The 14,089-nt window shown below is 52.3% G+C and overlaps 4 protein-coding genes across 4 annotated transcripts; all 4 read right to left on the bottom strand.

The window, feature by feature from the left end:
• Window positions 1–6,920: 6,920 nt before the first annotated feature.
• PHYSODRAFT_339804 (hypothetical protein) lies at window positions 6,921–8,435 on the bottom strand (the record flags this gene model as incomplete). The annotated part of the gene is made up of 3 exons (XM_009537789.1): window positions 6,921–7,682; window positions 7,710–7,987; window positions 8,060–8,435. 3 exons carry the CDS (start codon window positions 8,433–8,435, stop codon window positions 6,921–6,923), a joined length of 1,416 nt encoding a protein of 471 aa, XP_009536084.1.
• Window positions 8,436–11,721: 3,286 nt separating this feature from the next.
• On the bottom strand, window positions 11,722–12,287 carry PHYSODRAFT_526670 (hypothetical protein; the record flags this gene model as incomplete). Its single annotated transcript, XM_009537788.1, has 2 exons — window positions 11,722–11,983; window positions 12,100–12,287. The coding sequence occupies 2 exons, from the start codon at window positions 12,285–12,287 to the stop codon at window positions 11,722–11,724; spliced, it is 450 nt and encodes a 149-aa protein (XP_009536083.1).
• Window positions 12,288–12,397: 110 nt separating this feature from the next.
• On the bottom strand, window positions 12,398–13,111 carry PHYSODRAFT_252745 (hypothetical protein; the record flags this gene model as incomplete). Its single annotated transcript, XM_009537787.1, has 3 exons — window positions 12,398–12,439; window positions 12,489–12,788; window positions 12,860–13,111. 3 exons carry the CDS (start codon window positions 13,109–13,111, stop codon window positions 12,398–12,400), a joined length of 594 nt encoding a protein of 197 aa, XP_009536082.1.
• Window positions 13,108–13,554, bottom strand: PHYSODRAFT_527485 (hypothetical protein; the record flags this gene model as incomplete). Its single annotated transcript, XM_009537786.1, has 1 exon — window positions 13,108–13,554. A coding segment is annotated over one exon (447 nt), but the record flags the coding sequence as incomplete, so codon positions are not given.
• Window positions 13,555–14,089: the final 535 nt, after the last annotated feature.

Genomic DNA, 14,089 nt, shown 5'->3' with positions numbered 1-14,089 from the left:
GCTCGTGGTAGCCCATTTCATATTATTCCAGAGGGTATTCTGGGGTGCAAGGTAGTCGCCTCCAGGATTTTGTATTGACTGCTTGTGTGAAGGGAAGATAACTGATAGTGATTGTATTTTCCTCCTTTATTGGAGGTGGTGCGCGTTTGTGTGAGTCTCAGGGGAGCTAGGCCCCTGAATTTCAGACTCGAGTGAGCCTAGTGTGAGTGTGACCCACCGTCCAAGGGTCCAAAAGAATAATTGACGGCTAGTTGTGGTGTTTGTATACTCTGTTTTTGTTGGTTTTATCGAGCTAGGAGGGCATTTGGGTAAGGTGTCTTCTGAGCTCCAAGTCCCGGAGTTGACTGCAATCCTGGACCCTGAATTCGTGATATTCTGGGTTTCGGGGGATCTGATTCTCTGGGTTTGCCTTTGGTGTGGAGGTGCGTTCTGAAGTAGACGTGCGCTCCCGCACTTCTTCGAGACTACATTTTCAACCGGTGGAGTGCCGTTCCGTCGAAGACAAACGATCCGACAGGGATTACACAAGGTACCCACGCCAACCAAGGAGTGTGATTCTCAGGGCTTACAGTTTTTCGGCTGCGAATCGCTGGGTCTATCTTCTTGCTGTTGACTCTCAAGTCGATTCTCTGGGTCTACCTGTAACAGGGTTACACGCACAAGTGGCTACAGTCACTTGTAACTCTAACAGATACGACGTCTGTTAGAGGTTCGAAAGACTTTCTCGACCTTGGTGTAGACACACCAAAAGCTACATACATTTACGACCACCACGACGGGTGGTCCATAGAGACTTAGGGTTCCTATTGGCTGAGAGCATCATCTCTTAGCCAATGAGCGACATGCATAGCATTGGAATTCTGCCAACCAGCCGTTGGCAGATTCCTATCTTAGAATATTACATTTAGAGGAAGTCAGAAACATAAAACAAAAATAGCAGTCCTCATCTTTTACCAAAACACGCTACTTGGAGTCTTTATCTTGTTTAAAGTATACTCGTGGATCTCGAGTATACTTAACTCAACCTACGCTTCCTCATACACGTGCGCATACGTGTAAGCCGTAGTAGTGAGCCAAGGTAGGCCCACTACACCTGGTAGCACTTTGTAGTCCGTCCAACGACCGGCTACCTGAGTTCGTACGTCACCGCACGGACACGGAGCTGAGAACCTTCCCATGGATACAGAGGTGCCCATGGAAAGCCCCACTACGCCTGCAACTCACGTTGCACGCGCTGACTGTCCCCACCTGTCGGATCCAGAGTGGGAGGCCCTCCAACGACTGTCAACAGTCATTGGTGAGGCGGCTGTAGCTACGATGCTGCGTACGCTAACGCCGACAGAGCAACACGGTGTTGCTCTAGGTTTCATCCTGAAGGAGCAACGCGATGTTGCTGCTACTACCGCGGTGTCGTCCGGGACGACACCACGCGCGCAATCGCTGAAGCTCAATGTGAGCAACTATGTCTGAAGAGAGGGTGAACCTCTCCTCCGTTGGCTTGTCGAACTCGACACTGCCATTGCGGCTCGACGTATCGTCGACCCGTTGTCGAAGGTTGCGTTCGCCATGTCATGTCTTGGCGGACGTGCAAGAAGTTGGGCGTATGGACGCCGACTCTCGGATCCTACGTGCTTTAGCACGTACGAGGGTTTCAAGGAAGAGCTCAGACAAGCGTTTGAGCCACCGCAAAACGAGTTCCGGTCGAGGGCGGAGTTCCTCGACCTACAGCAGGGTAAGCACGATGTCCATGCTTACGCGCAGAGAGCACGGTACTTGGTCTCGAACATTGTGACCAACCCGATAGACGAGGCGACCAAGGTCGTCACGTTCATGAAGGGTCTGAGAGATGGGCCTGTAAAGACCTATCGCTTCCGTGAGTACCCAGGCACTCTCGAAGCTGCGATTACTCTTGCAATGCAGGAGGAGTTTAGTCTGAGGCAGGCTAAACTGCATGCGAATGCGCCGAGGCTGCAACCACCTCCGGTCGCGATAGCGGGAGGTCCGGAACCAATAGACCTCTCGAATGCAACGGCTGTTGGTTATCAACAGCAACAAGGAAGTAATATACGATGCTTCCGTTGCGGAAGGATCGGTCACTATGCCCGAGAGTGCACGGCACCCGTGCACCGAGATGGTGGTCGACGCGGCGATGCCGGGCATCGTCGCGGACAAACAAAAAACGCTGGAACCCAGTAGGCGCGGGGCGCCCTGCCGGTGAAGCGGTCGCGCATGTCCAGCTCGGACATGCGACACGGAGGACTGCAGCCCCCAGTGAGGACCCTTCTCACTGCAAAATGCATGATGACAAACCGAACCATGTCATCTTGAATGTGTCTTCGAAGAGAGAGCAACTCTCTTCGTGCTTTGGTTGATTCGGGCGCGTCGAATAACTTTGATCGACTGCGAAGTCTATCAAGGCTTGACTTCGAGGAGGTAAAGACACCTCGAAGTATGTTGGAGGTACGACTGGCAACGGGTGCCGTCGTGAAGACCGAGAAGCGCATGGTACGCGTGCGCTTCACGTATGAAGATCAAGAGTTTGTCGAGACCTTTATCGTCCTGGATCTGGACGATAAGTTTGACATTGTATTGGGCATGCCGTGGCTTGCACGACATGATCCGGTCATCGAATGGGAGAAGCGCACTCTCGTGCGCTTCGGTCGCGACAGCGGAACAGTGAGCAATGGCCCTGTTGCCGCTACGCACGCACCGACAGGTGCGCGCGACTCCCCACTCGAGACAGCGCCTAATGCCGCTGTCCCGGAGCGCCCTGGGCACGCGCGAACACACGCGCAAGAACAGCTAGCGTCGGCGTTGCCGCCGACATCTAATGAAGGAAATGCGTTGGCCTCGGAGGTCGATACCCGCTTTTCAGCGAATCAGGAAGAGTCTCCAGTCTCAAGGGGCACGGATGAAGCAGGCGAGCCACACGCCTCAGCCGTGGAGGCTGACACGAATCTGATTGGATCAGGTTTGGCCAATAATAAGAGCCAAGGTGACGTAACGCCGTCGACTCCGGGAGTCGATGGCTTGGGTGAAATTGATTTGTCGGGTCGGGGAGCTGACGTATCCTCCGTACTGGGGGTCTCCGCCAACGGTTGGCGTCGAGGTATTGAAGTCGCATCGACTCCGGGAGTCGATAGCTTGGACGAATTTGATTCGTCGGCTCGGGGAGCCGACGCACCCTCCGTAATGGCGGGCTCCGCCAATAACAGGCGTCGAGGTGGAGATGGCGTGTCGGCTCCGGGAGCCGACGCTGTAGGCGGTGCGGACGGTTGCAAACGTCCCGCACCGTAAAAACTTGCATGCTGTCGTGCAGCCGGGCTGCACGACGAATCGCCGGGCGACCAAGCCGGGCTTGAAGTCGCTCGCCCGCGGGATGAACCCGCCGGCGGTACTAAAGAAGAACAGCCGTCCACGGCTGGGCCTGGACGAGGTCAAGAACCAAGCGGAGACGGGCTCCGCAAAACAAGAAGACGGCGCATGCGAAGTTCGCTGCGCAAGTCTCGGCCTGGGGCCGAGACGCTACAAGGAATGTCTGCCGGGCAGACGGAGGCTGAGAAGCCGGACGTTGAGACGTTGAACGTCTTGACGCGTACCTGTGCCGGGTTCCGGTACAGGGAGATGACGCTCGCTAACCCTCCGACGCATGCGTCGGAGTTGACTTCGCTTCCAGTCATGAGCTGGAAGCGCTTCGCGCGTGACTTGCACGATGGACGCATCGAGCAAATATGCATTCTCTCGGACGCCGAGAGAACGAAGAGCGAGAATGAAGAACTGAGGCAGTTCTTTATGGAGAGCACCACTGAGAGCGAGGACACTCTCAGTGCGAAGACGAAGAAGGAGCGCTTTAAAGAGCAGAGCTGGGACTCGTCTTCAACGAGTCCCTACTACGAGATTCTACGGGAGTACGCGGACGGGCTTCCGGAAGAGATCCTGCGGAGCTTCTGCAGGACAAGGGAATCCAGCACGAGATTGATCTCGTGCCGGGCACGAAGTACTGTGTCACACGGCAGTGGCCACTGCCGCGAGAGCAAGTCAAAGCGATCGACGACTTCTTCGAAAGTCGTCGCATAGCTGGACAAGTGCGGGAATCGAAATCCCCGCACAGTGCTCCGACGTTCTGTGTCAAGAAGCCACAGGGCGGCTGGCGCATCGTTCATGCGTATAACAAGCTGAACGATGCAACGATACCGGCGCAGACGCCGATACCTCGAAAAGATGTTATCATCGATTCGATGGCCAGGAGCGCTATCTACAGTGCTCTTGATCTGCGCGATGGGTTCTATCAAATCCTCATGCGTGAGAGCGATATCCCTCTCACGGCAGTGAGCACGCCGAGCGGCATGCTCTGGGAGTGGCTAGTGATGCCACAGGGTCTGAAGAACGCCCCTGCGACCTTCAACAGGTGCGTGACTTCGCACCGAGCTACTTCGACGATGTGTTCGTCCACAGCCGGGCTGCGGACGGAATGAGCGATGTTGAGATGCACAAGGTGCATCTCCGGAAGCTGCTTGCGCTCATGCGCAAACACAAGCTCTATGCGAACCTGAAGAAGTGTATCTTCGGGGCGAGCGAGATACCCGTGCTCGGGTGTCTCGTTGGGAAGAACGGTGTCCGCCCTGACCCTGAGAAGGTCAGAGTGATCAATGAGTGGCCGACGCCGTCGAATGTCAAGGAACTGTGGCAGTTCCTTGGCTTGGCCACGTCCTTGTGCAAGTACGTGAAGGACTACGCGGGCATGATACGCCCGCTGTCACACCTCCTGAAGAAGGACGCCGAGTGGGTTTGGACTGCTGAGTGTCAGCAGGCCTTCGATGCAGTCAAGCGGGGTTTGACTGAGGCGCCGATCTTGGCGGTGGCCGACCAAGATCGCCCATTCCACGTTGTGTGTGACGCATCCGACTTCGCAATCGGATGTGCGTTGATGCAGCACGATCACGAGGGTCGTGATCGTGTCGTCTACTACCAGTCGCGTCAGCTGAAGCCAGCTGAGCGCAACTACCCGGTACATGACAAGGAGCTCCTTGCCATGAAGTACGCACTCGCGAAGTTCCGAGTGTATCTACTCGGAAGCAAACCGTTCGTGGTCTATACGGACCACGCGTCGTTGCGGACGGCCGTGAAGTCGCCGCACATCTCGCAACGAATGGCGAGATGGCTCTCATTCTTCGCAGAGTATAACTTCCGGGTTGAGTACAAACCCGGAAGACTCAATGTGGTGGCCGACGCGCTCTCGCGTCGACCTGACTACGCCACGACTGATGCCGACGTCAATGCCATTGGCGCCATGCGATAGAGCACCCCGACGTCGTTACTGTTGGACGACGTAATGGTCGCGTACGCGCACGACGCGGACGCGAACCTCTTGCTGGCCTACGGCTCAGCGCCTTCTGACAAAGCTCGTCAGAAGCTGCCGAAGCATCTTCGTGCTCGTGCACACCGTTACCGGGTGCACGACGGGTTATTACTCTACAGTGCAGTCGACGACAACGCGGACCGCGTTGTCGTGCCCAATGACCATGACCTGCGACTCAGGATCATGTATGAGTATCACGATGCACCGACTGCGGGGCATCCGGGCCGTGAGAAGACATACCTTCTTCTCACCCGAGACTTTTACTGGGCCCACCAGTACAAATGGGTACGCCAGTACGTCCGTGCTTGCGAGGTTTGTCAACGTGTAAAGCCTGCGCCCTTCGCGCAGGCTCCCTTGCAGTCACTGCCGTCTCCGTCGGAGTGTTGGCAGTCCATGTCTTTGGACTTCGTGTTCGGTCTTCCCCCGGACAGCCAGGGGAACACGGGCGTTTTGGTCTTTGTTGACCGCTTCAGCAAGATGGTACATCTTGCTGCAGTACCCGCTGAAGTGACTGCGAAACAGACGGCGCGTCTGTTCGTTGACATGGTGTTCAAACACCACGGCATGCCGATCGACATTGTGTCGGATCGAGACCCGCGCTTCACTGCACACCTTTGGCAAGAAGTGTTTACACTTCTTGGGAGTCAACTTTCGATGTCGACTGCGGACCATTCGCAGACGGACGGGCAGACCGAGCGCGTGAACCGCGTGCTCGTAGACGTGCTTAAGAGCTACGCTCACTCGTTCCAACACTGGAGCGAGTGCCTGCCGATGGCGGAGTTCGCCATCAACAACTCGGTGCATGCCTCGACCGGGCATACACCGTTCTACGTGAATGCCATCAGGCACCCACGCCTCCCGAGTCTACTCGGGATGGTGGCTCATTCCTTAAGTGGGGGAGGATCTCCGACTGCAACGCAGCAGCCGCAGAATGCCGCTGACACTTGCACAGTGTCAGCCGCAACGACACGAAGTAAAGCCAAGAACCGCGCGTCTGTGCAGGGCACAGACGCCGACAAGCGCACGAAGAACGTGTCTGTGCGGGGCACAGACACCAACAAGAAGAAGAAGAAGAAGAAGAAGAAGAGCGTGTCTGTGCGGGGCACATACACTGACAAGAACAAGAATAAGAAGAGCGTGTCTGTGCAGGGCACAGACACCACGAAGACCAACGCAGAGGCAGGGCCTACTGCTGGAAGCGAGCTGAACGAGCTCAGCTCGGACGCAATTCACTTCGTACAGCGCAGACAAACCGTCATTCGGTTTGTCCAGGACGCTATCGCAGCTTCTGTCGGTCGACAGAAGCTGAACGCAGACAATGTTGGCAGGGGCAACACTTATGAATTCAAGAAGGGTTCATTGGTTTTGTTAGCAACTCAAAGCCTGCCTAAACATGCAGTTTCCGACTTCGGGGCGAGCAAGCTCGCTCCGCGCTTCATCGGGCCGTTCACGGTGTTGGCACGGCATGGCAACGCCTGCACACTAGATATTCCATCTAGCATGCGCCTCCACCCGACATTTTACGTCGGGCGGCTGAAGCCATACCGGCAGCACGAGCCACCTAGCTCGGCTGGCCCGAAGCGGAAGCCCCAGCGGGAGCGAACCTCTGCTCCAGCGCGTGAACGCGCTGGGCCAAGCGTGCGACGCGACCTCCCACGTCGACAGAGATGTCCGGCGCGGTCTGCGAGGCCTGAGCAACTTGATCTCTCAGGGTCGTCATCTCCTGCTTCAGCGCGGCGAACTCGCGGCTCTGAAGCTGCTCCACAGCAGCGACCCGCTCCTCGAGCGTCGGGCCAAGGTCAACCCCAGGTTGACCATACCCGGGGCGTGTTCCCACCACCGCCGCCTCCGACCCGCGACGCCCGCGGCTCAACACGCTGGATTGTTGAGCGTATTGTGAACCATAGTATCCCGAAAACGAACCGGCAGCCGGTTCGTTATCGTATTCGTTGGAGAGGGTTTCCGCCCCACCAAGATACATGGGAGCCACGGGACGTCCTGCTGCAGGACGTTCCGGAAATGGTGAGGGAGTACAAAGCTCACCACGCACTGCTGACGCGAAGGTAGTGCGAGCGCTGTGGTCACCTACAGCGCCCGAGGCCCCACGATCGTCGCGTTCCTCACGTGCCAAGAACTTGGCACGGAGATCCTTGAGACTCGCAGGTACACGAATCGTCGTGTACCCGTTTAGGTCGCGGTCGCTCAAGCGCGCCGCACCCGGAAGACACAACGTGCACTGTTGGCCTTCGGGCACAGCGCATGGAATACCAGCGTCCACAGAAGATCTGTGGAGCTGCTCCAACCTCCCGCGCGTCGAGAATGTCTCGAAGCGTTCACGGGTATGCTAAACCCGCTCGCGGTAAGCAGCCGGTTTCTTGTTGAAGTTCTCAACAAAAGCATTCCAACTTTGACAAAGTGCCTGCCACTCAGGCACTTTGCTGCGAGAAGAGGTCCTCTTGCTGGAGAAGTACCGGAGCTCGTGGAAGAGCCCGATGTAATAATCGCGCCTTTGATTCGTTAACGGATCAAAGTGCTGCTCCTCCGCCACAGCATCGTCGTGGATGCCGCTACATACGTACAGCGGGATTTCGTTTGGAGGCACGGTGTTGCCCACACGGTCTGCGATCTCTGACGCAGACGGCATCCATCGATCGCGCGCTGATCAGGCAGCGCGCGGAGAACTTGAAGACGCCACCTCACGCGGGGAGCTTAAAGCCCCAGCAGCAGAGAGCGGAGTGTCGCTCTCGCTGCGCGAACGCTTCGAGCTCGAAGCGTCCGAGTCGTCTCCTTCACGAGGGCGTCTCGACCCGGCATGCGGGTCGAGACTATCGCTGTCGATAGACTCCTTGCGCTTGCTAGAAGAGGCCTCGCCCTCTTCCATCTCCACGTCGTCGTCTTCGTAGTCAACGGCGTCGTTGACTACAGAGGAACCTTCGAGGACAATCTCCGACTGGATTGTCCCCGACGCGGCCTTTGCAGCGAGCGCATCGCGCTTTGCCTGCTGGCGCTCATGGTACTGAGCAACAGAGAGGTTACCCTCTGTTGCGGCGGCGGTCTTCTTCTGCGGCGAGCTCATTGCGGAATGAGCTCGAGTTTTCTTTCTCCCAACGTGAAGAATTGACGAATGGTCAAATTCCTGATTGACGTGCCGTGACTCGGCGCGTCTAACCTTGAGGGGGGGATGGTGTAACAGGGTTACACGCACAAGTGGCTACAGTCACTTGTAACTCTAACAGATACGACGTCTGTTAGAGGTTCGAAAGACTTTCTCGACCTTGGTGTAGACACACCAAAAGCTACATACATTTACGACCACCACGACGGGTGGTCCATAGAGACTTAGGGTTCCTATTGGCTGAGAGCATCATCTCTTAGCCAATGAGCGACATGCATAGCATTGGAATTCTACCAACCAGCCGTTGGCGGATTCCTATCTTAGAATATTACATTTAGAGGAAGTCAGAAACATAAAACAAAAATAGCAGTCCTCATCTTTTACCAAAACACGCTACTTGGAGTCTTTATCTTGTTTAAAGTATACTCGTGGATCTCGAGTATACTTAACTCAACCTACGCTTCCTCATACACGTGCGCATACGTGTAAGCCGTAGTAGTGAGCCAAGGTAGGCCCACTACACTACCCCTGGGAAAAGTCTTGGGCTGCGCTATACGAACCCCCCTGGGCGATAAAGGTTTCATCGGCCTCGCCTCACTGTGCATAAATATCCCTTAAGGTTACTACGCACTCTCATTGTTTATTTCAACTTCTAAGTTTCTCACACCCATAAGCTCACGTAGCTTGCAATATTGTTCTTGTGGTAGTGCCTTTGTAAGGGCATCCGCCACCATATTTTTTGTATTGCAGTACATGATATCGATGCGCTTTCTTTCATAAGCTTCTCGGGCATACAAATATCGAGTCTCTATGTGTTTTGTCGAGGAATGGTTTCCAGGATTCTTAACAATACTTATAGCAGCTGTGTTATCGCACCAAAAATATATCGGCTGCTTCTGCTGCCATCCTAAATCTTTAAGCAATAACCAGAGCCACTCACTTTCCTTAATACCCTCACTTACGGCGGCTAACTCAGCTTGTGCTGTATGTAAACTGACCATCTCTTGTCTACAACTCTTCCATGATACACACGCATCCGCGAGTATAGACACGTAACCTGTAACTGATTTACGGTCCTCATTAGCATTTGCGAAGCTCGCATCTGTAGATAGCTCATACGTTACTTCTTTGTTAGTACCCTCATATACTAACCCATACATCGATGTTCCTTTCAGATACTTAAGTAATCGCTGGGCTGCTTTCCAATCTGACATATTTAAACGAGAGAAAAAATTACTTAATTCTATTACAGCGTTCGCAATATCTAGCCTAGTTCCTCTTATCAGATACACTAGCGGTCCTACCAGTCCACGGTAGTCGAATGGCTGCGCTGCAATGGCTTCAGCACTAAGCTTAGTTTCTTTTTCCAATACAATGTTCGCTGCTTGTGGACTGGCAACCGTTGTGCAGTCCATCATGTCAAACTTTTCTAATAAATCCATGATATACTTATGTTGTGATAGACTAAGTTGCCTAGTTGCCCTATCTCTTCTGATCTCCATCTTTAATAAATAATGAGCTTCACCGAGATCTTTCATATTATAGCGTGCAGATAGTTTCGCTTTAATTTCATTCACTGCGGATAATCTAGATCCGGCAATGGTGAGGTCGTCCACGTATACACATATTAGGACAACATCCGTTACTCCACCAACCTCCCACTTTTTCTTGTACAAACAGTATTCCTTTTTGCAACGAGAAAAACCTAATGACGTAAAAAACTTATGCAGGACCCCATACCATATCCGAGGTGCCTGTTTCAGTCCATATAGGCTTTTCAGTAGCTTACATACTTTTCCATTATGCCTGTTTCTAAATCCTTGTGGTGGAATCATATAAATTTCCTCTAACAATTCGCCATTTAGGAAGGCGGTGGACACATCCATCTGATGGATATGAAAATCCGCAACTGCTGCAATTACAAGCACTAATCTCAGTGACTCATAGCGAGCCACGGGCGAAAATATTTCACCGTAATCTATTCTATGTGTCTGATGATTCCCTCTTACAACTAATCGGGCTTTGAATCTTTCAACTGATACATCTGCATTATATTTTACATCCAAGACCGAATGACAGCGTAATGCCTTTCGTCCTGTTACCATTTTCCAGGTATTATTTGCAATTAGAGCATTATGCTCAACTTCCAATGCCCCCAGCCACTTCTCCCTATACGGCCCTGATATAGCCGCTTTTAGTGACTTAGGAATAGGAATGCATGTCCTACTAACTTTTACGCCTAAAATTCGGTTTATATTAACCTCATACCCACTGGGCCTTGGGCTGCGCCGTCTTTTACGTAGTGTGCGCGGCAACGTATGCTGCTTTGCACATTCTGTTTCCGTATTTTCCTCCTTCAGTCCGACGAAAGTTGGTGGACTATTTATACCAAGTGTGGAAGGTACATTGTGACTAGCATTTGACTCATTGACGTCAAAAGAAGAAATAGTATCTCCCACAGCTCCCACACTTCCTGACTGGGGTGATTTAGACGTCTTTTCGTCTTCCTTTTCCTCTTCTTCTGATTCTAATTCTTCGTCTTCTTCCTCGTTGGTGGTACACTCAACAATTTCCTCTACTTCGTCCAGGGTTAATTGTTTATCCCGCTTAGGAAACGACCTTCTCATAATTGCTAATTGGTCGGTTGTATCGAATCTTACGCTTCTAGAGATCAGCAAAACATTATTAGCTGTATCTAACAGTCTACAACCCTTATAGTCTTCTGCAATTCCAAGAAACTTGCATTCTAGTCCTCGTGAACTTAATTTCTTATCTTTTCTTTTGGTACTCGGAATGTGAGCATAGCAAACACTACCCCAAATTTGCAAAATGTTCCCATCCGGCTTTTTCTTATTTAGCGCCTCATATGGCGATGTGTGGCCAAGTCTAGATGTTGGAAGTCTATTTGATGCCTCCGCTGCGTACTTAATGGCTTCAGGCCACCAACTTGCTGGCATTGCTGCCGCTAATAGTGCACTCCTAACTTGTTTCATTAGCGTCTGGTGACAACGTTCTGCACTTCCATTTTCTTCCTGAGAGTCTACATTAGATTTCTCAAATAACATGCCGTTAGATTTTGCAAACGCCTAAACTCTTTTATTTACAAATTCTTTGCCACCGTCACTGCGAATTCTTTTTATCTCATACGGATACTGTTTTTCCAATTGACGTACGAGATTCACAACGTGACCATACACTTCTTTTGGCGATTTCATGACAAACACCCACTTATAGGACGTTGCATCATCTACAATTGACAATGCATAGCGTAACCAAAACCGCCACATCTTCCATTCACTTTTATCTTTCCTGTGGTGTCCATATGTAAAGCATGCAATGGTGGCCTACTTCTTGATCCTATTTTATTACGATATGACATTCGCATGGAATTTGCGATTTCACACGTAGCGCAAAAGAAAGGAAGATCCTTTTGAGGAATTTGAGGAATTCCTTCAACTAATCCATTGCTAAATATTGCCAAAAGTCTGGCCTTGTGAACGTGGCCTAATCTATGATGCCACTTCTCCAGCAAAGCTATTTTCTGAGCTTGTGTATAACTTTTTCTTACTGCATTAACTCTGCTGTACTTAGATGAAGGCATATAATATACTGCTCCCTTTTGAACGGCTGCAAATAAAAGCTGCCCTTTCTCACTGAAAAAATACAAAACTCCCCATCTCGGGATTTAACGTGATTGTAACCTTGTCTGGCTAGACGATAAGCGCTAATTAAATTACTCCCACATTCCTTATCGAGAGCAATTTTCCTTATCTTTAAACCGATAGACTTATTGAAAGGACTTGTAATATGCATCTGTATTGAACCCGTTAAAGCAGTCTCCGACGTGCTACCGTTTCCATACTCAAACTGGTGACTCGAACCTGTGTGGACAGATTCGAACCATCTCCTGTCCCGGCTTATCCCTAGTCCAGCTGCTGTATCAACAATCCACAGACCATCCGAAACTGTTAATCGCCGTAGCCAATTTAAGTAAGCACCATACTTCTTACGTACCCTGGTGTCGACTTGACCGAAACTCAGCAGACCGCCTCCATTCTCGTCTTCCGATCTGGCCTTTTCCGACTCGGGTAGCTTGAACGCTCCTTCCATCTCGACGTCCGTGGGTGCGTCACGCGTCGTCCTTTGCTTCTTGGCAACGTGCTGCATCGTGGCAATATTCTTAGTCCCGTTGGGCGCCCGCTTGGAAAGTTGGGCTTGCACGTTGGTGCGGAAAAGCGGTCCCCCTTCACAGTTTGGGTCGCGGTCGGCCTTCATGCGCTCGCATTGCGCCTTCTGATATCCTTGGCCGAAACACTAGAAACACTCTTCGTCCTGAACCTTGGTGTTGGCATCTGACTTGCGTTCCTTGTGTCGTATCCACGCACAGCACGCTCACTCTTGGCATGGCTTATGCGCGCCACCGTTGTCGCATCGCCGTTTCCCGTGATCTGCTTCCGGGATCGGCCACCAAACAGCTTGTTCAGCGCCACCTCGACCTTTTCGGCGGTGAGCGCTTCCTCCGTGAGCTCAATCAAAGATGTCCAAATCTCGCTTGGGAGCTGCGCCAACACTTGCAGGCACATCATCGTCTCCGTCATCATCTCCTTGCCGAGGAGCTTCTTAGACTTCCGATTCATCTCGTTCGCGCTTGGTTGAGCAGCGCGAACAGGGTCATGATGTCTTTCCATTTCGAGTTCAGAATCTGAGTCCACCGATTCGACCATGCCACCAATCCTCCAGCATCACCATTCGCAAACTTCCGTTCGAGATGCTGCGAAATGAGACACACCTCCATGTTTCGCACCTCGTCCGGTAGGGACGAGAGAAACGAGTTTGGGAGGGTCGAGTTGAGGACATGCCTCATCGATGCGTCCGCCTTGCGCCATACCATGATATCCTTCCGGACAGCCAATTGTCCTTCGGGCGGAGCTGCTTTTACGGTTGCATCCGTAAGACATGTCGGTGTGGACTTCAAGAAGTCCCTCATGCAGACCTTCGGGCCCGGGTCACCGGCTTCGAGTAGCTTGTTCTCGGCCTCCAAATCGAATTGGGCCACGTGCGTGAGTAGCTTGACTTTCCAAGTAGCTGCTTTCCGGAGAATTTCTCCAGTCCGCCCGGCACGGTCTTCTCTGGCTTGGTCAAGACACTCAACCGAGCATCTGACATGTTGTTGTCTTAGTGTAGTTGTAGTTGTAGACCGTCAGACGGAGGGCCAATTTGAAAGTGGGGCCGACTCCATTTCTTCATCCGGTCGGGTTCTCTTTTCCTACAGCCCTAGTAAACTGGGGGAGCTCAGTAAACTCACTTATCCTTATTATACTTTACGAAAATCAAGTTCTTGTACTTCATGCATCTGTTTCTATCCGAAATTAGAAACTCCGATCGGTATGTCAAAAGCTGGTACTTATTCTAAACCACAACAGAAAGAGAACTCAGCTCCATGGTTTATAAGGCAGAAGCTAGCAGTCGCACGAAGGAACTCGGACGGCGATTGCGTGAGCAGATGTGGCTCAGCAAACCGATCGCAGCGATGGAAGCTTTCAATCGACTAAGGCTGAACCGGCTACATTCGTTGCTGTTTGAGTCACCGGAGCCAACTTGGTGGGCAGCTTACG

The sequence above is a fragment of the Phytophthora sojae genome (genome assembly GCF_000149755.1).
Source record: "Phytophthora sojae unplaced genomic scaffold PHYSOscaffold_11, whole genome shotgun sequence".
Lineage (NCBI taxonomy): Eukaryota > Oomycota > Peronosporomycetes > Peronosporales > Peronosporaceae > Phytophthora > Phytophthora sojae.
Note: the sequence above shows the minus strand (reverse complement) of the source record. Positions and strands in the feature narration are given on the sequence as shown.